Below are 27,904 nucleotides of genomic sequence, written 5' to 3' on the forward strand. Positions count from 1 at the left end.
GGTTCTGAGATCTCATCTGCCAGTTCCTTCAGAACCCTGGGGTGTAATCCATCCGGTCCTGGTGATTTGAACTCATCGAGGGTAGACAGGTACTCACTTATCATTTTCTTCCCTATTTCAATTTGTGTTCCTAATCTGATTTTTGTGGTGCTGTTTTTGATTGATTGGATTGTTTTATCCCTTTGTGTTAAGACAGATGCAAATAGTGAGTTAAATAGTTCTGTTTTCTCCCTGTTGCTTGCCACCTTCTTGCCACTTTCTCCCAGCAATGGACCAATTGTTTCCTTAACCTTTTGCTTGTATTTAACATGTTGGAAGAAGTTTTTTTTGTTAATTTTTTACATCATGCAAAGTCACAATAAGAAAACCCACTAATATTGATAGAATATCTCCTGTCATAGATATTTTGTCTTGAGTTCAGCATATGCTAAAATGCCACAATCTTGAGTTCAGCATATGCTAAAATGCCACAATAAAACGAACCATCTGTTCAAAACTAAAATGCAGCTTCTCCATTCCAACATCAACTAACACATACAAGCTCCATTTTACTCCAGGAGCTTCTTCCCTAACTACCTGTATCCTTTTTTACACTAGGTAGTTTATAAGGTAGAGCAGTGTTTCTTGATCTTAGCAACTTTAAGATGTGTGGACTTCCAACTCCCACAATGCTGGTTGGGGGAATTCTGGTTACTGAAGTCCACACATCTTAAAATTATGAAGTTAAGAAATACTGAATAGGACACAATAAGCAGCAGTTATCATTAATGTGGTCAGCAAGAATCCTAGCCTTCACAACTCAGAATAATTTGAAGTTTCCCTAAGTAATTTCAGAATATGTTGCTCCAAGACTATCTACATGTTTATAATGTTTTTTTCTGCAATGCCCAAGTACTAGTTAACCTGCACTTGGCATTTTCTGACTCAGTTGCTACATTGTATCATCTACTATTTCTCCAAGAATACATAGCCCTCACAGTACTGCAAACAGTGGAAGCATTTTAGTATTGTAATTCTGGGAACACTAGAAAATAAGGCAAAGCAGAGTTTCATAAATTTCTGAGAAAGAGCAAAGCTCTTCAACAAAATTAAGGTCTAATTCTCCTAAAAAGACATGCTGGTAAGGAAGAGATCCTATTCAGACACCCCTGAAAATTCTTAGAAACTCTTCTCATTTGCAAGTTTAAGAAATAAAAGTTTTTTTTTTAAAAAAATGGGTAACTTTAAATAGTTCTAAACCAAGGTACTTTTTTTTTTCTTCCCAGGAAAAGAAAAAAAAAATTATGCAGATTTTATACTTCTATTTCATACAACTATTAAAATTTAAAAACACTTAAGATCAAAACTAGAACTTACCTAAGTTCTAATAAAATAATACAACTGTTTTGGGAAGCTTTAATGAATTATAAGGAAGACTGTTTCTCTTCAAAAACCACTTCTCAAAAAGTTCAAGAAACGACAGCTAATGAATAATCTTATAAGCCCAAGTCATACATCATGGCACCTTTCTTACCGTAATTTTCCAATTAAGCTTGTTTAGAAGACTGGAAAGTTCTGACCACCTGAAGATGCTTATAGAGAAAATTCATTACAACAAACTCTCATTGATGTGTCTCACATGTAGATTGTATCTGCATAACCCACCTGCTGCTTCCTCCTCCTTCCCCACGTTAATTAGGTGTCCTTAAGTTGTTATTGTTAACTCTTTGCAATTTTATCCATGATGGTCTGTCCCTAACCTGATCTTTCAATGGTGCATTGGTGCACCCATCTCATTGTCCTTTCACTTTGCCCCAATTTAAGACCTACATTAGTTTAGCCACTTTGTGCACCTGAAGAAGTGAGCTGCAGTTCAATAAAGCTTAGGTCTTTCCATAAAATGTGTTAGTTGAAACCGGCTTGATTACTATAGACCAGCATAGCTCTCCTACTACTATGATACTTATCAGAAAAATCAGTCTGTTGATATTCACAGAATTTATTGAGAATTCCAAATTCAAAATGACAACCTGAATTCATTTCTTCTACTTTTTTTTCACTGTCTTAAAATACTAATTTAACCCCATCTTTAACTACTGAAATTACCACTCTTCTTTCGATTACTAACGATACCAAAGGACTGCTATTTAAACAAAGGACATCTCTGCCACCCAGTGGCTATAAATATGAATGGGGGAAAAGATTAAATTCCTAAAGCAAATGTTATGCTCTTTCATAGGAGATATATTGATTTCTGATTATCTATCTATCATCTATCTATCTATCTATCTATCTATCTATCTATCTATCTATCTATCTATCTACCTACCTACCTACCTACCTACCTACCTACCTACCTACCTACCTACCTACCTACCTATTGCATCCAGTACTAAAATATTTTTCAATTGAAGCCTATTTTCTATTTCTATTCTATACTCAATGGAAAATTTCTGTTCTAACAACTTTCCAAATATAAACCGATGTTTTTAAATTGCAAAACACTGGGGGGGAATCAGTAATTACATTTACATGAGATAGTGAAAAAGATTATTGATCTTACTACTTAACAAAAAAAATGCTTTTTTGATATATCATTCTGAATTCAGAAGTTCTAAGTTTATTTTTTACAATCAATAAATATATTCTTAATTGTATCTTGATCTTAAGGTAATATTGGCTGGATTCATATTGTAGTAATTTTTAAAAATAAAGGCTGGTTTAAAGTTTCAGTTGGCTCAGTCTACACACGGTAATTAAGATTTAAGCTTATGTCCTCATACTAGATTAAAACCAAACAAACCACACTGGGCCTTAAGTAGTTACCTATTCAGGAACTTTATTTTTTAAATGTGGAAATCCAAATTACATGACTTAATTCTGGAGAGTCGGTAAAGTTGCAGCATGCATTCTTGGAAAACATATTAAATGGTCTAGAAAATGAAAACTTATTTTTTATATGCTTGTGCCAAATGAGGAAGATATGAGATGCTGAATGATGCATTACATAGAATACAATGCAAATTCAATCAAGGTCAGTACTGTTACAATGCCTTATCAGCTATTGAGGAACTGCTGTGGCTCATTTCCATGTGAAGCATCCCCCTTCCACCCTCTGGCTAGATTGACTATCAATGTGGGGACACAGCTCTTATCTGAAACCTCTAAAATAGCATTGCCTGAAGCCAACAGATTTCTCACAGGAGCTCAATCATTTACAAATGATGTACATCTTTGGCTGAACATAGGAGTTTTGGTACTGATTTTAATGCAGAAGCATGCAATCCAAGTGTACAAATAAAAGAGCAAATATGCCATATTTCTCTAATAAAAAAAATCCTTCCTCAGCTAAGTACCCACATGAGTTTAATTTTAACTTTCTGAATTGATTTAATTTGTGGAAGAGATAATTTAAGTATTAAATCCAATCATCTGATCTGTGCAGGAAGCCAAATTAAAGCATGTACCTCTCTTCTCTGCTTAAAAACACCATGATTTAGGAAGTTCACTATGTTTTTGAGATATTGGTTCTTCTGTCAAATTATTCTTGTTGTGTAGACATGTTTCTTAATATTCAGGTGAAATCTAGCTTCTCATTTAACAGCAGCATTCCATGTCCTGCACTCTGTGATAATAGAAAAGAATTGAGCCTTTTGAATGATATCCTATAGAAACCTAGCAGATCCTCTTACAAATACTATTGTCAAGTCAGGGATCCCCCATCATCTATCTGTGATTTGACTTGTGTTCCCTATGTGAAGAATTTTCCACGCTTCCATGTTAAATGTGTTTTATAATAATAAATAGTTTTTGGGCCATTTTTAACCTGTTTTGTTCCATAAGGTATAAAACTGTTACTGCCAGTTTTTCATCATAAATGGGGTTACTGTATCCCTTTAATTGCTTGTGGAAGTCAATTATGACCCTCAAAATGGGGATAAAAGGCAAAAGAAACAAGTATTTTTTTCCCTAGTAGATTAAAGAACTGCAGAGGTTTAATTTCTAACAACAAAAGAAAATCAGCCTTGCAAAACCAAAATGAATCTGAATAGATTTACAATTTGCATTTCCTGTTTCAGCTGCAAGGTTGAAAGTACACCAGACAATCCTTAAAAAATGTATCTTGAAACAGCAAGCCCATTTCTATATTATCTCTTGTATGGATCTTATGCTTCAAATTCTGGAGTCCATGATGCTTTCTGAGTTACCATTAGCATGAGTATCTGCAGGGAAACAACTAGTGACACTACATGGATAAGATGCCATCATGTAAATGATATAAATTATTTACTCAAATGACTTAAATGTTGCTATTTGGAATGTGGGTGTTGGAAGAAATGTCCATCTGGGTTCAGTTCCAAGTGGGGAAAAAGACACTGGAAACATGGAAGCTGTTTGGCAAGATGGTTTAATGGTGGACAGGATCACATGCCTTGAAGCTCCTGGGTGAAAAGGGAAGAGATGCTGAGTCCCTAGGTTTTATGCCCTCTCCGGGTTTTGAACTTCCTGGGGCACAGGAAGAGTATCCTGATTGGTTGCTGTCAGAGATCATAGCTAGCTTTGTAGGTTGTTTGTGTGCTATGTTTGGTTGAAACGTGGTGGGTGGTGCAATGAAGGGCAATGAAATGGCTCTGATCTTTGTTATGTAGAATAGACTGGCTTAATGGCCCATTGACAAAGGTGGAGGGGCTATTAAGAGTGAGTCTGTTTCCTGCCTAAAAACATATTTCTCCATTTCTCATCCAGGTTAATATAATATTCTGCCTTTTTAATATTTCCTAGGATATTTCATTTTTCTAGTAGAGGAGTGGGTGCTAACTTCCCTCAATGGAATGTCAATTTCTTGTCAGGTGTCTGTGAAGCCTGTTCCTGCTTTCACACTACTCATTAAATTAATATGTAATTTTGGGTTTTGGCTTAGCATAGCCAGTGTTTGCAAAATATGCCATGTTAGTTATTGCTTGCATGAACCCACCATTTTTCAGACAGACAGACAGACGACAGACAGACGACACACAGACACAGACACAGACACACACACAGACACACACGATCCATGGCGGCAGCAGTTGGTAGCCTTCCGAAATCTTTATGGCTTAAGACATTGTTATATTGTAGTATCATTAATAGTATTAAATAAGCACTATATACTTCTTTCGGGAAGACTAGCCATTGTGTACCTTAAATACCCTTTTATGAACCTTGCTTGATGCAACGCCCTGGCATATTCGAAATAGTTACCTTACACTCAGGTGATCTATATATATTGGCTTGATGTGAATTCCTGGCTCTTTATTTGTTCTTTAGAATCAACACGCCCGCTCTGTTTTTTGATAGAATGCTCCGTACTAAAAAGATCCATTTTAGCCGCCTGAAGCTATCAACTTTACAGGGATGCGTGGCAGACTCTGCCTTGGCTACCAGAGGCCGTAATTTTTATTTTATTTTTTATTGTCGAGCACTGCAAGGACGTTTTGGTTTTCGTTCTTTCTTATAAAGGAAAACACAAAACTCCAACTTGCCCGCGCGCGCCACTTTCTCCCAGCCCCACCAACCCGCCCTTCCTATTAACACGGATCTGCGGCCGCGTCATCCGGAGCGTCATCACGCCGGAAAAAGGTGGCTGGTTGCGGCGGGGTTGGCGCGAGATAGAAAAAGTCCGCTTTTGGGTTCCCGGGCGGGAGGCGGCGAGCGCGCTTGCAGTTGCGCCGGAGTGCTTTGGGAAGGTTTAAGCGGCATTTTTTTGCGCAGCTGCCCTGGCGGCGGCAGCGACATCTCCGTCGGGTCCTTTTCGGTAGCTCATTTCCCTAAAGCAAGTCATTGGAAAACTTCTGGCTGGGTTTATGATTTTCCTGCAAAAGGCAGAATGTCTCGTCGGGCTCGCGGGTGAGTTGCGGGAAGCCGTGCATTTTAGGAGGGCTGCGCAGAGAGAGACCGGGGGTGGGGGGGTGTTGCTTCTCCCCTCCCGCCTTTTCTGGAGCCAATTCCCACCTTCTCTCCTCTCCCCAACCCGAAAGCGCTTGCTCCCGTTTCGTCCATTTATCCCGCCGCTTCTTCCCCCCCGGCGGTGGGCTTCATAAAGCGAATGAACCTATGGAGCAAACGTGGCAGAGGTGCCTACAGATTGCCAATCTTGCTGGGGTGGAAGAAGAGGAAGAGGACGGGGGACGCTGCTGATTATCTGAAATGGAGACCTTAAAATGGCTCGCCTGGGCGGCAAAAGGAACCTTTTTTCCCTCCAGGCTGCGGCTGGGGAAATGGGGGGGGGGGGAGAGAGGAAAATAGGTTGAGCCCTTTTTGTCTAGGACACATTGCTCCGGGTTGAGAAGGGAAGTTCTCTCCAACCTTGGTTCCTTCTCCTTCCATCCCCAAAGGAGTGACTCCAGATTGAAAAAACGTGGCTTTAGCTCATGACCTTCATAAGTGTCTATGGAGATTCTCAGTCATCCAGGTCATGGTTGTCCCCAAAGGTGCCTTTTCAAGAAGCAACTGGACTTTCTGGTTTGTTTTTTGAAGACCTTTGGCTTCTCACCCAAGGGGCTTCTTCAGCTCTACAGAAGCTTATACAAGAAGTTCTTAGATAAGAAGCGAAACACCTTCAAAGAAAAAGCAGAAAGTCCAGTTACTTCTTGAAAAAGCACCTTTGGGATGACCTTAATAAGGCTACCCTGGGTAGCTAGATTCAAGTTCATAGTTTTAGGATTTAGATGAAATGGGAGGGGGGAGCAGTTGAAACCATGATAGTGGGATCTCCGCTTGTAATGTACGGTACTGTAATGATGGAGTCAAGTTTTTTTTAAATCCCAAGGAGTTAAATGCTTGGTATGGATTTATAGCACATTAGACTCTAATGTGAAGGGCTCTGTTTTAAGATCTCAGATTAAACAAATATCTTAGCTACTGATCTCATGAGAAGAATGAATTTGACTTGCTGGCCTTATTTCCCAGAATGTTGCAAGGATTCTAGGGAAGTTCTAGATCAGTGATAGTCAACCTGGTCCCTACCGCCCACTAGTGGGCGTTCCAGCTTTCATGGTGGGCGGTAGGGGTTTGCTGTAACACTGCTTTATAAATTTTATAAAGTAAAGTTACTTCCCTACTTTATAAATCATCGTTACTGTGGAACCAGTGGGCGGTAGGTATAGAAAGGTTGACTACCCTGTGGCACGACAAAACCGCGCTCGTCAAAATCGCAGTGATAAAATCGTGGCGCTAAAGCTGCGACGTCATCACCGCGTGTCATCACCGCCGCGACAACAGCGCGGCAACAGAAGGGCACTTTAAAACGGCGCCGCGGCAGAAAGCCGACTTCAATTAAGGTAAGGGTTAGGATTAGGTTTAGGGGTTTGTTTTAGGGTTAGGGTTAGGTTTAGCGTTAGGGTTAGGGTTAGGGTTAGGGTACTGAGTGCTTGGGAATGCGCGAATTTGCCCTCCGCGATTATGTCATTGCGGTAGGGTCGCGTTTTTTCTTAGCGCTTAGAACGGCGTGAATTAGTCTTTGCGCTTATGTCTCCGCGGATAAGGGCTTCGCAGATTTGTGGTGGAACCGACTACCCCTGTTCTAGATCAATAATACTATCTTCTTTCTGGTTACGAAGAGCAAGTTAGAATATAGGAAGCCGGAAGCTGTTCAGGCGTGGGCTTTGGCGGATTTCCAAAGAGAAAATTCCAAGCATGAGGACAACTGACAGATTTACAAATGAGATGAGATCAGTGTTTCTAAGGCTTCATTGTGAAGACATTTTGAAATGTCAGTATGGCTATAGAATGTATATGTAATTTTTTCCCTTTGGCTTCCAGAGCAATGGATGGATTAGTCCAGTGTATAGGGATACCAGTGTGTGTGTAAAGTGATTTGAAGAACTGAGTGTTTGCAGGTGAAGGTTTTGCTGAAGTGTTTTATTCTGCTAAACTAGATAGAAATGAATTAGTATTTGTAAGTGAATGCTTAAATATAACATCTCTCTCTCTTTTAATATATTATAATAGTGAAGAGCAAGAAGAACTGCTTTACCAGGATTCAGATGTGATAGACCGACGGGATAACAGATGTAAAGTCAAGTGGTCTCGTGAAGAAGTATGTATTGTATTATTCATAGAGAAAAATTGGGGAGATTGGCCTTGGGCCAAGCAGGTGTGAGACTCTGAATGAGGTAAATGCATAAGAAAAGATCCACTGACATGTTTGGATACAAAGATAGTAAATAAACAGGACTAGCCTGCTTTTGAATTATTAAAAGGAAAACACGCTTAACATTCTTACAAATCAGTAAATAGTTGGAACACAGACAGGTCTTGTTATTGACCAAATTGTAAGTGAAAAAAGCAGATAGTCCTCAATTTACAACTATTTATTAAGCATCCATCAAAAGTTACAATGGCACTGGAAAATGTGACATATAAACTGATCCTCATGCTTAAAACTGTTGTAGCATCGCCAGGGTCACATGATCAAAATTCAGGCACTTGGCAACTGGTATGTATTTTCAGTGGTTGCTGTGTCCCAGGATCATGTGATCACCATTTGTGACTTAGTCAGCTGACTTCAGACAAATTCAGTCGGAGAAGCCAGATTCACTTAACAATCATATGCTTTACTTAATAACTACAGTGATTCTCTAAACAACTTTGGCAAAAGTCATAAAATTTGGCATGACTCACTTAACAAGCGCCTTGCTTAGCAACAGAAAATCAATTCCCAATTTTGGTTGTAAATCAAAGACTATCAGTAATACCAAAGATGCATTTATGAGTCAGCTCTTTGGATAGTAAATATTTACCAGAGCTCTGTATTTGCTACTGATGCTTCTGTTTGTAATGTTCATTTGGATATTGTCCTATGAAGCAAAATCCAGGGCAAAATTTCGTTTCTGATAAATTATATACACCTATCCGGTTCTTTTTGCTTCCTGTTATAAAATCCATGCATTGTGTGTTTAGAATTTCTGTAAGGTAATATTTTATTGTATAATCTACAATCAAGTCCGGGGATCTTGAAAGTTCTTGAAGGGGGCAATTGAGGTTTTATATTTCTCCATACATCAGAGTTGGCCATTTGGACAAAGCATTTGTTTCTATCAGATCCTATGTGCTATTCCTGCTGCATTGTATACTTGGTGATAGCAGTGTAACCTACCTATGGATAGTTGTTCAGTGTTGTCAAATCACATAAGAATTCAAGATTCTGTTCCTTATTTTGTGTTAGGTTTTGACATATACTGACAATCTTGCTCTTTTTAGGATGAGCTGCTGAATTCTCTGGTGACGCAGTTTGGACATGACTGGAAATTCCTAGCAGGCCATTTTCCTGTAAGTGGAATTTTTCAGTTAAATAGGCTTTCTTGTTGTTGTTTTCCCTATCTGCAGAAACAATTGAAAACCAAATTTGCAGAAATTTGGCTGCTGGTTAAAGTGCTAATGCATGTCTCTCTTGCTTTCGATTTTTATTTCTGTCCCACTAATGTTTCACTTAACATAAACCTATTTAAATTTTCTCATAGAACCGCACTGAACAGCAATGTCAGTATCGCTGGCTAAGAGTGCTAAACCCTGTTCTTGTGAAAGGGCCCTGGACTAAACAAGAAGATCAGAAGGTAATTCATTGTTCAGTAGTTACTTTTGGAGCGGAGGAACTGAAACTGTCTTCTGTGTGATAAGGAACTCCAGGTTGCACCCAGGTTGCCTAATATAAGAAGTGGAGGAATTGCTGGGCATAATTCGCAAGCAAGGCTTTCACAACCTAGTGCCCTTGCAGAATTTCCAGCCAGAACATTGGCAGGAAATCTGGGTTTATATCTACAAGTGTGACGGATGTCAGCCTGAGTGCAACTTCTGGTTGGAAGATAAGAGATATAATTCAAATATTTTGCCCCCTTCACACAATATAAAATCTTGTAGTATAATAGAGAATCCAAACATTTATTGCATTTTGAACTATGTGGGCTGTCTAATACTATAGCAATAGCAATAGCAGTTAGACTTATATACCGCTTCATAGGGCTTTCAGCCCCCTCTAAGCAGTTTACAGAGTCAGCATATTGCCCCCAACAACAATCCGGGTCCTCATTTTACCCACTTTGGAAGGATGGAAGGCTGAGTCAACCCTGAGCCGGTGAGATTTGAACAGCCGAACTGCAGAACTGCAGTCAGCTGAAGTAGCCTGCAGTGCTGCATTTAACCACTGCGCCACCTCGGCTCTATACTCCTTCTGCAGCCTCCATCATATCCCCAATGTTGGGCAATTTGTTTTTGTTTTTTGAGAAAGTGTTATGCCTTGAAATGCTGATTTTGCCCCTTCAAGATATTAAACCCTTATCCTCAAGTTGGGGTGGTTTCCCCAGTTCTAAAGAGAGCCTAAAAACAAAAATGAGTGTCTTTAGCCCAAAGTGGATCAGAAATGCATGGACCTGTTTAACTGCCTCTCTTTTATTTTTTTTATTCATAAATATTTTGAATACACTGCATTGTCAGGGTATATCATTTACAGAAGCAAGGTAAAGAATTCACACACACACACGGACCAGGGTAGGTTCCTACTGGTTCAGCTGAACCTGAAACCGGAGCGACCCAGGCCTGCCACGCCCCCGAACTGGTTCTCCAGTATATATTTATTTTTATACATATACTGGTAACAATAGTAATAATCTGACAGAGTAGTTTTAGCTAAATTTATCTTTATATTGGCTTTTTTATACTTCTGTTGATTATATTGGCGTATTTATAATTATAAATCATCGTTGTATTTAATTCATACATAGCAGTGATCTTTCTTCATCTAATTTCTACCTCTTGTCTCCAACCATTCATAAGATCTATTCTATATCAAGTAATATTCTGTGTCCTCTTTATCTTTTATTTTTAATCTGTCCATTTCGGCACAACCTGAAATTTTCCGAATTATCTCCTCCTCTGATGGGGTATTCTCATTTTTCCAATAGTTTCCAAATACTATCCTTGCTGCTGTCAGTACATGCAAAACTAGATATGTGGTCCCTTTGTCATAACCCTCCGGTATTATGCCCAATAGAAATATTTCTGGTTTCAGATCAATACGCTTAACTGCATCTTTCTACAAACCGTAGATTCTTGTATAATGGCTGAATGTCAAAAGTGCATCCAGTAAACAAAACTAAATGTAACCATTTTATTTTTGTGATGAGGTCATTGAATTGGTGAAAAAATATGGCACAAAGCAATGGACGCTCATAGCGAAGCATTTGAAAGGCCGGCTAGGAAAGCAATGCCGGGAACGTTGGCACAACCACCTGAACCCTGAAGTCAAGAAATCATCCTGGACGGAAGAGGAGGACCGCATAATATGTGACGCCCACAAGATACTTGGAAACCGGTGGGCTGAGATTGCCAAGCTGCTTCCTGGAAGGTATGTTTAAAGGCTGTTGAAGCCGCCATCTTTCAGAATAGCAGAGCTTGCTTGCTGCTGCTTCTCCTGGCTAATTCTGCACGTATTTATCATCTATGCTTAAAGGACTGATAATGCTGTGAAAAACCATTGGAATTCTACTATCAAAAGGAAGGTGGACACGGGAGGCTTCCTTAATGAAGCAAAGGAATCCAAACCTCTTTATTTGCTTGTAGAGGTGGAAGGCAAGGAAGGACAAAATACACCAGAAGGGGAAAATCAGGTAGTGCAAAACATTTTATCTTTCAGCTGCCTACAGAATGTTTGAATAACAAATTTAGTTTTGAAGAAGATTATGTATTGTAGTGCTAGATGAAATATGGATGTGCAAAATGCAACATATCTAGGGTTAGAATTATAAGGTACAATATTTCTGGAATATTCTTTTTCATGGCATGAATGGTCACTCTTGGAACATCACAAATCACTTTGTCTTCTAGAAGATTTATTCCAGAAAACTACAAGCTATACCCAGAATTGCTAAATCACTGCATTCTGGGGGGGAAAAGCAGAAAGTTTCCAAGTAGAATGAAATATTTTATCTCCAGAATGCTGAGATTTGGATGTAATCTTTCTTTCTGCAAGGCTTAGCTCTGTAAAGGGCTGGGAGGGAGGCAGTATTTGGAAGCAAGAAAGAAAATAAAATAAAAATCATCGAAGTGACTGTTCTTTCAGAAATATGGTAAGAAGCTCCTATCAGTTTTGACCATATTAGCAATAGCAGTTAGACTTATATACTGCTTCATAGGGCTTTCAGCTCTGTAAGCAGTTTGTCAGCATATCGCCCCACAGTCTGGGTCCTCATTTCATCCACCTCGGAAGGATGGAAGGTTGAGTCAACCTTGAGCTGGTGAGATTAGAACCGCTGAACTGCAGATAACAGCTGAAGTGGCCTGCAGTACTGCACCCTAACCACTGCGCCACCTCGGCTCTATTGGTGGTGACAGAGTTGAAATCCAACATCTGGATTTACAAAAATATTGTTTTCTATAGGTTTTACTTGTGTTCTTCCAACCTCTGATTTTACAATCCACAGCTTGGAACATAAGGTATGTGTTTGTTTATAGTGATACAAATCTTCACTTATCTCTCACAGCAGCATTTTTTGACCAACTGGCCTGTCCAGACTTTGGAAGTAAAGAAGGAAGAAGTTGCTGATGAAGAGCCAGCAGACCTGCAGATGTTGCCATCTGAGCCAATGCTTGAAAGCCTAGTGGAGCCCAGTGCCAATGAAGTATCAGAAACCATGGCACCTGATGATCCTCTGAATGGGAGTCCTGTGTGCACATGGGTAGTTGAAGGAAACAATTATTTATGTACAGCTCCAGCTCCAGATATTTCAGAAGCCCTGGACATGATTGAATCTGTAAGACATGACTTAATTGAATATTTTAATGAACTACCTCAGTATTTTTCAAATTAGGAAACCTTAAGTTCTATAGACTTTTGACTCCCAGAATTCCGCAGCCAGCAAAGGAGTTACAAGTCTATAGATCTTAAGGTTGCCAAATCTATCTATATAAAAATGGTTGTGTGTGTGTGTGTGTCTGTGTGTGTGTCTGTGTATGTATGTCTTTCAACATAACTCTGGAACGCCTTGAGCAATTTCAACCAAACATGGTACACAGATGGCTTACTCTCTGGAGACAAACACTGTGGGGGTAAGACACCCCTCGGGGTGTGTGTTCTGTTACGATACAGCCTGTTATGCCTTCAAATGGCTTCTACTGTACAGAGCAATGGAGTTGCCATGGCAATGGCTTCACAGTACTCCACAATGGAGCTCCCTCTGGAAAGGGGGAAAATCCAACATTAGAAATTACGTTTGGTCCGGACATTTTCCCCTTATAAATAAATAATCAGGTTATCAGCTAGTTTTAACTATAATCAAGGGTAGGAAGAGAATGCGGCAGGAAAGATTATTTGAAAGAAATAGTCATTTTGGTGGAGTGAATACTCTGTGGATACTGTAGTGAATCTGATTGCCATTTTTATTGGCTTAAACGTTGTAAATGTATCTTTGAATGTGTATACAGTATATCTTTGCAGATTTTGACTTGATTTTAATGTTTTGGGATTTATTGGTGGTTTGGTGATTTATATGTGACCACTGGTTATATTCATTCCCATAAGCTGAATATAATGGTTAAGGTACTGGATTATGAATGGAGAAAATCCAAATTCTACTTCTAATTTAGAGGTGCTGGCTGGGTGATTTGGCTCAGTTGTCTTTAGTGTACTCAAAATCTATCTACCAACAGGCGCTCAAGTAGCGCAGGAAATTGATCTAGAACAATGATGGCGAACCTGTTAGGCACAGAGTGCCCAAACCAGAAGGCATGCGTGGTGCCAGGGCGCCAGAAACCCGATGACCAGTGTGCATGTGCACTTCAGAAACCCAACGACCAGTTGGCTGGCGCGGATACACGTATTGGAAACTCAACGACTGACTGGCTGAGCTGAAACGATGGCGCACGTGCCCTCAGAGAAGGCTCTGCATGCCACCTCTAGCATGCGTGCCATAGGTTTGCCATCACGGATGTAGAAACTTCCATAAGAGGCTTATGGGTTGATTTCAGCTGCTGTGATAGTAAAACTCATATCCCAAAACTATGAGCAGAATTTTTTACCTCTTCCTCTTGTTTGTTATCTGCAGTCTCATCTTAGACCTGGAACTTACTCTGAACATTCCTATTTTGGCAGGACCCAGATGGCTGGTGTGATCTCTCTCAGTTTGACTTACCTGATGACCTATCTGCAAGTAGTAGCAACAGTCCAGAGAGGCAAGCCTCTATAAAACCCTACTGCTCATCACAGAATGTGACAGAATACCGTTTAGATGGCCACACCATTTCGGATCTCAGCAAAGGGAGTAAGGGTGAACTCATCCCCATTTCACCTTGCACAGACATGAGCTTTGGCACCCCCACCGTGCTCAAGAGGCAAAAGAAGAGGAAAATAAGTCTCTCGCCAGTTTTAGAGAGTGGCACCAGTGCAAGCCTTTCCTTCCTTGATTCCTGTATGACACCCAAGAGCACTCCGGTTAAAAGCACGCCTGTCAAAACTTTGCCATTCTCCCCATCCCAGGTAGGTTGGAATGAACTGGCAACGAAATGGACAAAAAAAGAACAAGATAAAGGCTAATTGTGCCAAGGTGCTCTCTTACATTTAATGATGTAATGGTCAATTTTGACAATTGACAGCATCCTTTTTTGGTGGAATGTGTATTTATCGGAGTGAAAGGTGTCAGACTGCATTTGAAACCTACTTTGAAGGAGGGAATTCAGACTAAGGAAAATCAGTCATCAGTAACTACCATATATAATTTATATAGACTTTTGGGCTATTGGCAGGAAAGAATAGGTTATCTTTTCCTATCTTCCTATCTGTTTTTTTAATTTGATGAAAACTGCACCTTCCAGATTGCTGGCAGTTTGACAGAAAGTGCCCAAACTGATTGGGGATTTTGGATGTTGTAATTGTAGCACAGGGCATCAGTTTGAGGAAAATCCAGCTTGATATGAGATGAAAATGATACACAATACCATTCCTGGTGCTTTTAAATGTTAGAAATTGGCCTGATTATATCCTGATAGAATCAGAAATTGGTGGCAATCTTTTGCAAGCCAAGGCAATTTTTCTACAGTACAGGTAGTCCTTGACTTATAATCACAGTTGGGACTGGAACTTCCTTCACTGAGCAATGTAGTCATTAAATGAATTGTGCTCAATTTTACAACCTTTTTGCCGCAGTCATTAAGCAATCCAACTTTTTCCATTGACTTTGCTTGTTGGAAGCCTCCTGGGATGATCAGAAGTGGTGACCACAAGGACACTGTAACAATCTTAAATATGAGAGGGTCATTGCAAGTAACATTTTAAGCACTGTTGTAACTTTGAACAGTCATAAAACAAATCGTAAGTCAAGGACTACTTGTTGTAATCTTGTACATCATAGCGTCTGGATTCTCATTTTACAGCACCCTGTTTTCTTTTGCACCATATTTGTTTGTTTTTATCCCTAAGAAGTGTTCCTCAACCACAGCGACTTTAAGATGTGGAATACAGACATTTTGTGGCTCTAAAAATCAGTGATTGTTTTGGGCTTGATTTGTTTGTTTGATTTGCTTCCTCTTGAGTTTCTGCTTACAAAAGATTTCCCTCCATGTGTGAAATTTGTATGGACTTCTTGGACTGTATTCTTACATTGGCCAAAGGTGTCAATGTTGTGCCACGTTGCCATCATATGACTTTTCATGATGTTTCCTCCTTCATTTGAGCTGGGGTGGGCGTGGCTTGCACATAACACATCCAGCCCACCAGCCACCAGTTTGACACGTCTGGGTTAGGCATTTACTTGAGATGGATATTGTCCTTGAAATGGATATTGTCCTTCATCTCCAGCCTTGTTATGTAGTTTTGTGGGGTTTTTTTTTTTGAATTTATGAGCCCCAACACTAGCAACCTGGGCCTTTTTTGCTTGGCCTCAATAACTTTTAAGATAGAAAGTGCCCTGAGGATCTTGCTTCTTACAGATGATTGAACATAGACAAATGCTGTTGGAGGTTTGTTGTTGTAAAACTGTTACCAGGTGTTTCCATACTGACATCCTGTGTCATGTTTATTGCCAGTATGGGAGCTCTCCTGCTATATCAGTTTCCAAGATTTGAAAATGCATTCTTTGCAGACCTGATATCAATTAAAAATTAGAATTTGGTATTAAAAGCTATAGGGATTTAAATTTGGCATTGGATTACACATATATGTTTACCTCCGTTCCCATGTCTCAAACAAAGTAAGAGAAATGATTTGAAAAGGTATTTTCTTCTTTATTCATAAGCTGACTTTACTGAGTCCATTCTATTAAATCCAATACTGCCTGGCACAATTTCAACTAATATTTTCAGGAATTGTTAATGTGTTTCTGTTGAATTATAGCTTTTTACTCCAAGCCTGAGGCCAAGAAGAGGAAACAATTCCTTCCTAAGGGATTCTCCCTCTATTTTAAAAAGCTTGGCTTATTTGCAATTTTTGAGCCCAACTGGGGAAGCAAGGCAATTGCCGTGGGGCAGAGCAAAGGTTAAGTAACAGTTCTCCTCCATACCAACTCTTCCAGATTAGTATGGAGGGAAAACATATCAATGTGTAGAAATAAATCAGGCCACAAACTTAACTTCCTTTTGTGAGTTCTAGAGCAGTGATGGCGAACCTTTTTGGCACTGAGTGTCCAAACCGGAAAATGTGTGGTTGTGAGCATGCTGGAGAGTGAGCAGGATGTTGCAGAGCAGACACGCTGCTCTGTCCTCTGAAGTTCTTGGATGAGGAATTACATTCGTGTTTTCATTTTCCCCTCCATCCTGTTACCTTCTCTCTGCAACATTCATCAAATTGCTTTGAGATGATCTCTTTCCTAGTACCGTGTTTCCCCGAAAATAAGACAGGGTCTTATTCCCCCCCCCGAAATATGCACTTGGCCTTAATTTCGGGGAGGTCTTATTATTTTTGAGGTGCAGGAGGTGGCAAGCATGGTCACCTCATTGCTGCTGCCGTGTTGCAATATTTTGGGGGGAAGGCTTATTTTGGCGCATACGCTCAAAAGCCTGATTGGGCTTATTATCTGGGGAGGTCTTATTTTCAGGGAAATAGAGTACCTATCTTTTTCCACTTATGACTATAACCATGTTGCTTGTATCGTTAAAATTTATAGATTTATTAGTTTCCTAGTATAATCTGATTGCTTATTCGTAACCTATGACAATCACTAAGTTTGTATCTTATGATTCTTAATGAATGTATTCTATTTTATTTTTCTTTATGTACATATGCATATGCACCAAAGACAAATTTCTTGTGTGTCCAATCACACTTGGCCAATAAAGAATAATAAAGAATCCTATTCTATTCTTACACCTTTATGAAAAATAAAATATTAATTTTTTTTACCTTGTAGTTCCTGAATTTATGGACCAAACAAGACACTTTTGATTTGGAGAACCCCTCCTTAACTTCTACACCCGTTTGCAGCCAGAAGGTGATTGTGACAACACCACTGCACAGGGATAAGACCCCACTACTGCAGAAGACCTCTGCGTAAGTCTCCTTTCTGTCTCCCCCCCCCCCCCAAGATGCACATTCTGATTCAAGAGGCCTTAGGCAAAGCATACAGGAGATAAGAGTGAAACAAGAGGAACTTTTTGTATGCTTTATTGCATAATGTGCGTTATTGCACATTGGAAATATCTTACTACAAATAGCAATAGCACTAAGACTTACCGTATTTCCCCGAAAATTCGACATGTCTTCATAGTACAGCCATGCCACATTTTTTGGGTGGGCAAAAATATAAGGCCCCACCCCCCTGCATACACGTCTCCTGGACAACCCCCCCACCTCCGGCCAGGCAGAGCACTGCTCACCAACCTAGCAGTATCTCAAAGGTGCCAAGCTGCGGGAACCTGGGGGGAGGCAAAGGTGATTGTGTTGCTTGGTGCCTTCGGGTTATCGCTAGGTTGGTGAGCAGCGCTGTGCTCAGCTGAAGAGGGGGGTTGCCGGGCGGCTGCTCTCTTGCAAACGGGTTCCCAAAAAGCGGGGTACAGCCTCATGGGCGAATGGCTGTGTTGCGGTGTCACAGCAGCGCAACACAACAGCCATGAAGCAACCATGCTCACGAGCAGCCACCTGGCAAACTTCCTTTGTAGCCGGGTACAGCGCCATTCACTGACCTAGGGGTATCGCCAAGCCACGTGAGGCCCTGTTCGCCACCTCCAGGCTCCCGCGGCTTGGCACCTTCCAAATGCCAGTGAATGGTGCTCTGCACGGCTGGAAAGGGGAGGGGGTGTTTCGTGAGTGGCTTTTCTGCTCTTGCTCACCCACCTCCCAATGCATGGCTGCCACTCTGGGTGCATGCTCTATGGTTGTATGCTCTGCAGGCAGCTGACCCACAACCATAGAGCATGCGCCCAGATCAGTCACTGCCGAAAGACTCGGGTTGGAAGCTGCGGAAAAAGCCAGGCTGGGATGGCGGAGGTGCCCTGGCTCTGTAATGAGAACTGGGCCATGCATCGTGAGGCTGGGAGGCGGGTGAGTGAGAGCAGAACAGCCGCTTGCGCAACCCCCCTCTCCAGTCGTATTTTCAGGGAAGTCAGCATATTGCCTCCCAATAATCTGGGTCCTCATTCCCCCACCCCCAGAAGGATGGAACGCTGAGTCAAACCTAAGCCTGGTGAGATCCGAACTGCCAAATTGCAAGCAGTCAGCAGGAGTAGCCTGCAGTACTGATTTCTAACCACTGTGCAGCCGTGGCTTTTATGGTGATTGCTGTGAGATGGGCAGTAAGTAAATTTAATAAATATATAAATTGTCAGCATTTGTTTCCTTTACAAATACTTTGGATATAAATGTATTGGGTGATGTGGGCTGGCAGGGAATGCTACATTAGAGTTAGCAGTCCTGCCTCCTCATGAGTTAAATTAACTCAGGTTAAGGTCCCAAAAGTTAATAGTACTTTCTTTGACTGTTTCTTTTGTCATTCATCTGAATCCAGTCTTGGATTTAAAAATGACAGTGCTTTACTCTTCTGCATGTATGTTTTCAGATTTGTAACTCCTGATCAGAAATATACGGCTGATAATACACCTCATACACCAACTCCTTTTAAGAATGCTCTAGAGAAGTATGGCCAAATAAGGCCTTTGGTATGTATTGAGCCAATTCATGGATCCTTTCTATGTTTGTATCTCATATCCCCACTAGATTAATGATTCTCTAATATGCCTCAAGAAATGGAGTCCAAAAAGATATCTTGTCTAAGTTTAATAAGAAACTGATTCCAGTTTCTGGATTAAATTTGATTCCCATTCATGTTTGTGTTCTCTCAAGGTCGATTTAAATAATTTTCCTACATATTATAGAGAATTGGACTACATGATCCTTGTGATTACTTCCACAATTCCATATTTCTGCCCATATGGTGGGCTGCCAGGGTATTGGTTTGAATTAATTATTTTACAGAGATCTTTTGAAACTAGGCTGAAAATCAAAAGTTGATTGCTTTGTTTTTAAGATATAATAGTGATTACCATAGATAGGAGATCGTGGTATGAATCCTTTCAATTTTCTCTCCATCCACACAACTCTCTACAAAGCTCTTGTGCTACCCTCTATCTCCTGCTTTCTCGGGGAATCAGATTTTTCCCTTCTAATTATGTGCCGTTAGAAATAAATCAGATAAAATTTATTAATAGATGTGGGCAAAGTTACTATTTTAGAAATGGGTGGAACTGTTCCCTCAGGGTAAAGAACAAAATGCCGAAATGTTTAGCCATGATTCTGCTACTAATCACATCTTGTTGGCTCCCCACCCCACTTTGTATCACAAATTGTAGCCCCAAACACCTAATCTTGAAGAGGATTTGAAAGAAGTACTCTGGAGTGAGGCTGGAATGGAACTGATTGTAGAAGATGACATGAAGCCAGAGAAACAGAAGAGAAAACAGGGTGTAAGCATCTGATTAAGCATGTCTGCTAAAAGTTATCTTTCCTTTTAATTGTCCTTCTAACTTTTTTTTAATAAAAGTTTTTTATTTTTAATTTTCAAAACATTGTGTGTTATGTTTAGATATTTTAAATTTAAGATTTCAGGAATTCTAAATTGTAGCAATTAGTCCACAGTTTAGGGAATTGACTGAACAAGCCTTGTTCGTTTGTTCATTGTAATTTATGCTGGAGCTGGCAGGCTTGGCATTAATCTTCCTGGTTTGCTTGACTTAATATTGCCCTGCTTTGGTATGCTGTTATTTCCCAGAAAATCTTATTAGCATTGGGTTTTCTTTGCCGCCCACCGGCATTGAAAGGATCTTAGTGACAAGAATGTGCAAATAAATTAATTCTCCAAAACTTAATTCATGTCAAGATTGTTTAGGTTTCTGAAATAATTCACAACAAGTCAAATTTAGCATCTGACAAATCCTGGCGCCCAGACTTTTTTTTAATATCCTGGTTAAAGCTAATATCCTGATTCCATTGCTTTTTTCAGTTGCACAGGAGTCCAATTAAGAAGGTCAGGAAATCCCTTGCTTTGGATGTTATTGATGAAGACTTGAAGTTGACTGTTTCCTCTGTGACCAACCCTATTTGCTTCAAAAAAACTCAGGTGAGCTGTGTTCCCAGAGAGAGTAAGTTGGTGACACATAACAATTTTAAAATATCTCCCTTGCTACAATATTCTTTCATTGCTATGGGAAAGTTGATATCTCCCCAGTCTTTGTCCTTCCAGAAGGTAATTTCATATGTTCTTACACAATGGATCACTGTGTAGTACATGTATAGGCATAATTATATGCACACACTTTAAACTCTTCCTGTTTCATAAGACAAATTTAGCTTAATGTTTTCAGTTCTGGGTTTTTGCAAATACTGGCAAAAGACCTCTATTTTACATAAAACCTGGCAACATTTCGTGAAGAACTGTCTTCCCCCCTTTTTTTAGAATTTTCCCTTCTTTTAGGTACTTTGAGAATTGATAGTTTTTCATTCTCATAGCATTTGCTTGTACTTTACCAGTGCGTTGTGATTCCCTGCAATTTTCAGTACCAGAAATGATCATGAAACATTTCCTTCTGGCAGCAATTTCTGTAAGAGCACTTAAGCATATTAGTGAGAACTGTTAGGTATTGTCTGTTAATGCTAATGAATTATCTTGAAACTGTATTTTTTTAAAAATAAAATACAACAAACTCCCATTTGATTTTTTTTTAAAAAATTATTGTGTACTTGTGCACCGTTAATTCTGATGTAGTAATTGATACTTGACTTGTTAATGTTCTTTTCTGTAATGCTATAAATTAGAAGGCAGCAGCTTATTATCATCCATCCTGCAAAATAGTTAGTCTCCGTTGAGTTTCAGGAAAGCTGCATTGGGCCCACGCTGCTTTTAGCAACCACATTTCTCAGCCTGCAGATAAGTGGCTCAATTTTATTACAGATAAAAATATAATAAACACATTGTGGGCAGGGAGGAAAAAAAATGAGGCGGGGGATTGCAGACTCAAGAGTTAGACTAGGAAAATGTTAATGGTATTGAAGAAAAATGTATGTGGAACTTCATTAAAATAGCAAAATGCCCCAATTTTGATCAAAAACTTCCTTGGAGCACAAGAATTCAATTCATTACTTTTAATAAGGCAGCAGCTTCTTTAGTAGGTGCTATTTTTCTAGAATTTTAAAGAACTTATGTGAAAAGGGTATGTCAGTCATCTTGAAGGAGATAGTGATACATCTTCTGCTTAAGAGCTCATGTCTGTAACTGGCTGTGTTAGATAACTTTCTTGAATTTTCCCTTTTGGAGGGTAGGTTGTGGAGAAAGTGATATGACAGTAATAGAAGTCCCTGGGGGAAGTAGAATATCTAGGTTTTCTCAGGCATGGGCTGCTCACAAGGTCCACCTGTGTTGAGACACTTGTATGCTCTGTGTAACCCTCCTTGTGCTGCTTGATTTCCCAATAGCCTTTGGTGCCATCAACCATGACATACTTTTGGATTGCCTGCAAGGATTGGGAGTTCAAGGCACAATGTTGCAGTGCTTTCCTTTCTTCTTAAATAGGCAAGTCCAATAGTAGCTGTGGGGTGAGAAGAGGCTGAACCTCTTCTTAAATACTCCAATATATTGGTAGATTGAAAGGGATGCGGTGGCTCAGTGGCTAAGACACTGAGCTTGTCGATCAGACAGTTCGGCAGTTTGAATCCCTAGCGCTGCGTAATGGAGTGAGCTCCCTTTACTTGTCCCAGCTTCTGCCAACCTAGCAGTTCGAAAGCATGTAAAGATGAAAGTAGGAAAATAGGAACCACCTTTGGTGGGGAGGTAACAGTATTCCATGCGCTTTCGGCATTTAGTCATGCTGGCCACATGACCACGGAGACGTCTTTGGACAGCGCTGGCTCTTTGGCTTTGAAACGGAGATGAGCAGCGCCCACTAGAGTCGGGAATGACTAGCACATACACTATATTGCCAAAAGTATTCGCTCACAACTGCTTCTGATTATTTGGATGGGTGAGCGAATACTTTTGGCAATATAGTGTATGTGCGAGGGGAACCTTTACCTTTTTATATTGGTAGATTAGAGGTTCGCTTTCTTTCCCATTTCATTTAGAATCTATATTAAGCTGCTAAGTATGGTAATTTGCCAGCACAAGTGAATTATTAGTACTCTGGACCAGATGGGATCTTGACTTGGTCCTTTGGGCTATTGGATGGGAAAAATACTGTCCAATTAAAGCACTACACAAGTTAAATTAAACAAATGTGCCTTTTTGAGCAACATATTAATACATTTGATTACAGTAGTTTTTAAACTGGAGATACAAGTACAGTTAACTTAGCCCGTAGCCATCTTATGAATTGCTAAACCAGGGAGACATATAGCCTACTATTTCTATGATTCCCAGGAAGTTTTGCAGCCAATATGGTGAAGCTTTCTAGAGGGAAAGTGATTGTTTATTCTGAATTATGGTAATAAGTCTGTTAGCCTTGTTTGTTATTGTCATCTTTTGCATTACTCAGGAGTAATTGTTATGAAATTTCTTATTGTTGGAGATAAGGTAGTCCTCAGCCTAGGACCACAATTGAGCCCAAATTATCTGTTGCTATGTGAGACAGTTGTCAAGTGAGCTTTGGCCCATTTTATGACCTTTCTTGCCACAGTTGTTAAGTGAATCACTGCACTTAAGTTAGTAACACGGTTGTTAAGTGACTCTGTCTTCCCCATTGACTTTGTTTGTCAGAAGGTTGCAAAACGTGATCATACGACCCTGGGAAACTGCAACCATCATAAATATATGCCAGTTGTCAATCATCTGAATTTTGATCATGTGACCAAACATGATCCTAAGTGTGAAAAATGATCATAAATCCTTTTCTTTTTCTAGCACAGTGTTTCTCAACCTTGGCGACTTTCAGTCCTTTGGACTTCAACTCCCAGAATCCCCCAGCCAGCATAGCTGGCTGGGGGAATTCTGGGAGTTGAAGTCCACAGGACTGAAAGTTGCCAAGGTTGAGAAACACTGTTCTAGCACCATTGTAGTGGTCGCTAAATGAATGGTTGTTAAGTCCAGGACTATCTGTATGCTGATGAATTATTACTTTGAACATAGTAAAGTATTGCAAATGAAGTGTTTTTCCTGTTGGAGAACTGATACCATGCCTGAAAGATCAGGGCATTTCCTGATTACTTTAAATGCCTGTTTTGCTTGCTTTATAATGGATTGATAGGAATGGCTTGGAAAGAAATCAGTAACTATATATTTTTTTGGCAACTCTTGCTTTTCTCATTGGTTGACTGATACATGAATTTTCTTTTGCAGTCCCTAAACTTTTCCTTGTCAAGCAGCCAGAATGACAACAGTTTACTCAACAGAGGATTTGTGCACATAAAGACTGAGAAGGTGCCATCTTCCAAAAGAAGCCAAAGTAAATTCAGGGTACCAGCTCTGGTAAGTGTAGGCAGTCATGGACATTGGCTAGATGCCACAATCTTAGGGATTTGAAAAATGGGATGCTAAATCCCTACTGGGCTCCTAGCAACTTATATGATTATATGATTCATCTCTAAATTTATGAATCAAGAATGAAAAGTCACCTTTCAGGCAAGTTGAACTTGTTTCCTGAGGCCTTGCATAGACATATCTGAAATTTTCTGTGCCACAGTGTAGAAGCAGTTTGTCTGTCATTGTATGTCAACTTACTCTTGTACTTTGAAACTGATTATAAAGTTTGGTCAACCATTATTTTTTAATGGTTTACTATATACTGCTTTGACAATATAATGGTTGCCACAGGGCAAAAGTTCTGTGTCCCTGTTTAATGATTTTATATCTGTCAATTACAAATGCATTGCTTTGTTTTATTCTTTTCTTTCTACGCCACTGCACTTTTCATAAGCTTCATTCTCCTGCCATTTTGATTTGTGGTCTAGTTTGAAATCTGTTGCGTGATAACAATAATTAAAAAATGTAAATATTCCAAAGGCTCTGCAGTCACCTTCTGTAGAAAAAACAATCATTTTCTTGTTTAAACAGGCAGTCACCTTCCCAATTTGTTGTTTCCATTTATTTGCTATTACCTGCTTTAGAAATAAGGATGCAGGTACCATAATTCTCATGTTACAACCACAGTTGAGCCCAATATTTTTGTTGCTGAGTGAAACATTTGTTTAGTGCGTTTGTCCCATTTTACAACTTTTCTTGCGACATTTGTTAAGTGAATCACTGCAGTTGTTAAATTGTTAACACTTGTTGAGAAAAATCTGGTTTCTCCATTAATGTTGTTTGTCAGAAAGTCACAAAAGGTGACCCTGGGACACTGCAACCTCTTATATGTGAACCAGTTGTCAAGCATCCGAATGTAAATCATGTGACCATGGGGATGCTGCAAAGGTCATAAGTGTCATAAATCACTTTTTTAGGGCTGTTGTAACTTTGAATGGCTAAGATGCTGAGCTTCTCGATCAGAAGGTCAACAGTTCAACGGTTTGAATCCCTAGCACCGCATAACGGCGTGAGCTCCCATTACTTGTCCCAGCTTCTACTAACCTAGCAGTTCGAAAGCACGTAAAAAATGCAAGTCGAAAAATAGGAACCACCTTTGGTGGGAAGCTAACAGTGCGCCTTCGGTGTTTAATCATGCTGGCCACATGACCACGGAGACATATTTGGACAGCGCTGGCTCTTCAGTTTTGAAACTGAGATGAGCACCGCCCCCTAGAGTCGGTAACGACTAGCACATATGTGCAAGGGGGAATCAAGTGAACTGTGGTTAGTGGTTAGTTGAAATAACATCATTTTGGGGACATTTACAAATTCGTTGTAGCTTTGGTCAACTTAATTGCAGATTGTTGATAATCCAAAATTGGTTGGAATCTCATACCACATTAAATCAAGGTGGTTTTTTTTCTGTATTCGTGTGTATTTCTCAATCATTTGGACGCATGTACAATGGAGTCTTTATATTCTTTGTTTTGTAGATGTCCAGTGCTTGGAAAACTGTGGCTTGTGGTGGTTCCAAAGATCAGCTGATCATGCAAGACAAAGCGCGTCAAGTCCTGGGTGTTTTGAAGCAGAATCACACATCTCGGACATTGATCCTATCTTGAAAAACTCTAATAATATGTAGTTCTGCTTTTGGGAATATATGGAAGTGGGGGTAAAGAGAAAATAGCTGACTTTTTCAGCACAACTTCTCTTTCTGTGACCTCTGAGATTTGCATTGTACTGAGTTTCTGATTCTAAGTGGGGTGTAGAAAATTTGGGCCTAGCAGAATGCCGAGAATGTGGCAGCCCTAAGTGCAAAGAAATATCCATTCTCCTTTTTCGTACCTCCTAGGCCATTTGCATAAGTGGAAACAGATACTGTTTTGTCCTTGACTTCGATTGACCTACAAGAGGGATCCATGAGCTGAATGATTGGACACTGATGAGACAAACCTGGATGTCCAGATCTGGTTAGTTTCCACCATCTCTGTTCAGCTTTGCATTGTTGGGCAGCGGATTCGGATAAAAAGGAAGATTACCTATTATCAGGTGGATGCATCTGAACGCCAGACTGAACCCAGAAGATGATCTGATACACTATGAAACATTGAAACCACTTCCTAAGAGCATTTTTGACTAAAAAACTACTGCAATCACTGCCTTTATCTTTTGTCAACATCTGTTGCTCCTTACGGAAATCCGGGATTACTTAAAAAGCAAGCCACAACATACAAACCTAGTTTGTGTAATATTTCCAGTGTCCACAAGAGGGCGTTGATGTCAACATATTGCTCTAGTGCAGCCTAATATAAATCCATCTAAGGAACAAGCCAGCTATCTGAAAGAAACAGTTGATTGTATTGGGTGCACATTCTTCTAGGAGGCTTTGGGGAACATTTTTGTATAAACCTGAAGGCACATACTGCACAAGAAAAGCTACAGTCGGTGTAAATTTGCTTCTGACAACGTCTGAAAGCCACATATACAGTTTTGCTGTAGAAGACGACCTTGGTGTAATCTTGCAAATGGAATGGGTCTCATTGTTGATGTGTACAGTAAAGGAGGCAGAACAGTGGTTGGGATAAGTTGTGCCTGTTTGTGGCTTGTGCTATTCATTTGAAGCGTATCATGGTGTTTGGAGAGATCCTGCCAAATCAAATCCTTTTTGTCAACTGACTCAGCTTCCGGGTACCTGAAGCTAATTGCAAACCTGTGTTATTAGGGCAAAGGGTCATGTTGCTGTGCTATAGGTTGATGCCCATGGTGCAATAGACAGAGAAACATAACTGTGGTACACCTACATCTCTATTATCGGGCAGATCCGTAGGCTTGCTTTTGCAAAAAATGTTTAATATGAACCTCAATCAGTATGAAAGCCTTTCTCAGAAGTACTTGAATATTTTAAATATGCATTTGCATTTAAATGTCAGTCACCCCATACGCGTCTCTGATGTCTGTAAATCAATATCTTAATTGGGACCCTTGAAGTCTGAATTTCCAAGACGGGTAAGGCAGGAAAGAAAAATATGGGGAGAGAAAAAGTCTGAATGACATTAGAATGAAGTGAAACCACTGAGAATATGGGAGATTCTCTAAACTGATATTGATTATATCAAATACAGATGTTCCAGGGAAGAAGAGTCCATTAAGTTCTCATTTTTGAAAATAGGATTTTCATTAGTTAAAATCAAAACCTTTTCTTATTTCTTTGAGGTGCAGAAACTTCAGTAGATAGAAATAAGAAAAGCTACAAGACAAGGGTGTTAAACTGGTGTCCGTGAGGGCTGGATGCGTCACAGGCCACGCCCACCCCAGCTCAGCGAATGGGAAAAACATTGCAAAGCATCACGTGACAGCAATGTGATGCGACTAGTTTGACACCCGTGCCACAAGGCATCTCTCCTGAGTAGCAAAGCTGGTGATCATCTTAAATGGTGAAATTATATCAATCATGCCTGATAAGTTCTTGAAAATTCAAGCTTGCAGCTGTTTGTAAGCTATTTCTTTATCTGTTTTGGATTCCCCTCGGAACCAGCCGTATCCTCTTGATTTCTTTCATTATTTATGCCATCTAATCCACACTGCTATGATTGCTATTGAGCAAGTCTTTATCTCTGTACATAACCTACCTCACAGGGCTGTTGTGAGGCAAGCTGTATAGCTTTGAAGGAATGGAAAAGATACAAATAAAACAAGACTAACAATTAGAAATACTGCTTTCTACTTAAGATGCAAAATGCCAGATAAGGTTGGGGAAAACTGGAAAGTTTTTTTTTTTTTTGGCTGAGTATTAGCGCTTTTGCAGACTTCTTACCATGATGAGACGGCCCTTCAAATATGCTGAGCTTCAATTAACACATTCCCCCCAGCCAGTTGATTATTAAATACATTAATTGGCAACAATGCAGTTGAAGTCCAGCATATTGGAAAGCTGGCTGCCATCACTGCATATTTCAGAATTGGGGTGGGGGTGGTTTGGACTG

General features: G+C 39.9%; 1 protein-coding gene across 2 annotated transcripts; it reads left to right on the top strand.

Annotated features, from left to right (window-relative positions):
* The first annotated feature begins 5,845 nt into the window (after positions 1–5,845).
* On the top strand, positions 5,846–27,332 carry MYBL2 (MYB proto-oncogene like 2). Of its 2 annotated transcripts, none has more exons than XM_087720825.1 (14): positions 5,846–5,865; positions 7,969–8,056; positions 9,220–9,288; positions 9,480–9,572; positions 11,139–11,359; positions 11,465–11,621; positions 12,495–12,764; positions 14,102–14,485; positions 17,349–17,488; positions 18,993–19,092; positions 19,783–19,896; positions 20,433–20,550; positions 23,737–23,885; positions 25,415–27,332. In XM_087720825.1, the coding sequence occupies exons 1-14, from the start codon at positions 5,846–5,848 to the stop codon at positions 25,541–25,543; spliced, it is 2,052 nt and encodes a 683-aa protein (XP_087576951.1). In that variant the 3' UTR covers positions 25,544–27,332. The 2 variants fall into 2 exon arrangements, with proteins under 2 accessions (XP_087576951.1, XP_087576952.1); XM_087720826.1 differs by having other exon boundaries at positions 20,433–20,549; positions 23,757–23,885.
* Positions 27,333–27,904: the final 572 nt, after the last annotated feature.

Source organism: Thamnophis sirtalis, unplaced genomic scaffold, assembly GCF_051295495.1.
Source record: "Thamnophis sirtalis isolate CommonGarterSnake01/CBP01778 unplaced genomic scaffold, rThaSir2_p1.2 scaffold_7, whole genome shotgun sequence".
In the NCBI taxonomy this organism is placed as follows: domain Eukaryota; kingdom Metazoa; phylum Chordata; class Lepidosauria; order Squamata; family Natricidae; genus Thamnophis; species Thamnophis sirtalis.

Bases quoted from the DNA above. Each gene is read 5' to 3' on its own strand.
- MYBL2 (XM_087720825.1), top strand. From the start codon at position 5,846: ATGTCTCGTCGGGCTCGCGG. The intron at 14,486-17,348 runs GTAGGTTGGAAT...TTTACCTTGTAG, and splicing joins TGCCATTCTCCCCATCCCAG to TTCCTGAATTTATGGACCAA. The intron at 19,093-19,782 runs GTATGTATTGAG...CACAAATTGTAG, and splicing joins ATGGCCAAATAAGGCCTTTG to CCCCAAACACCTAATCTTGA.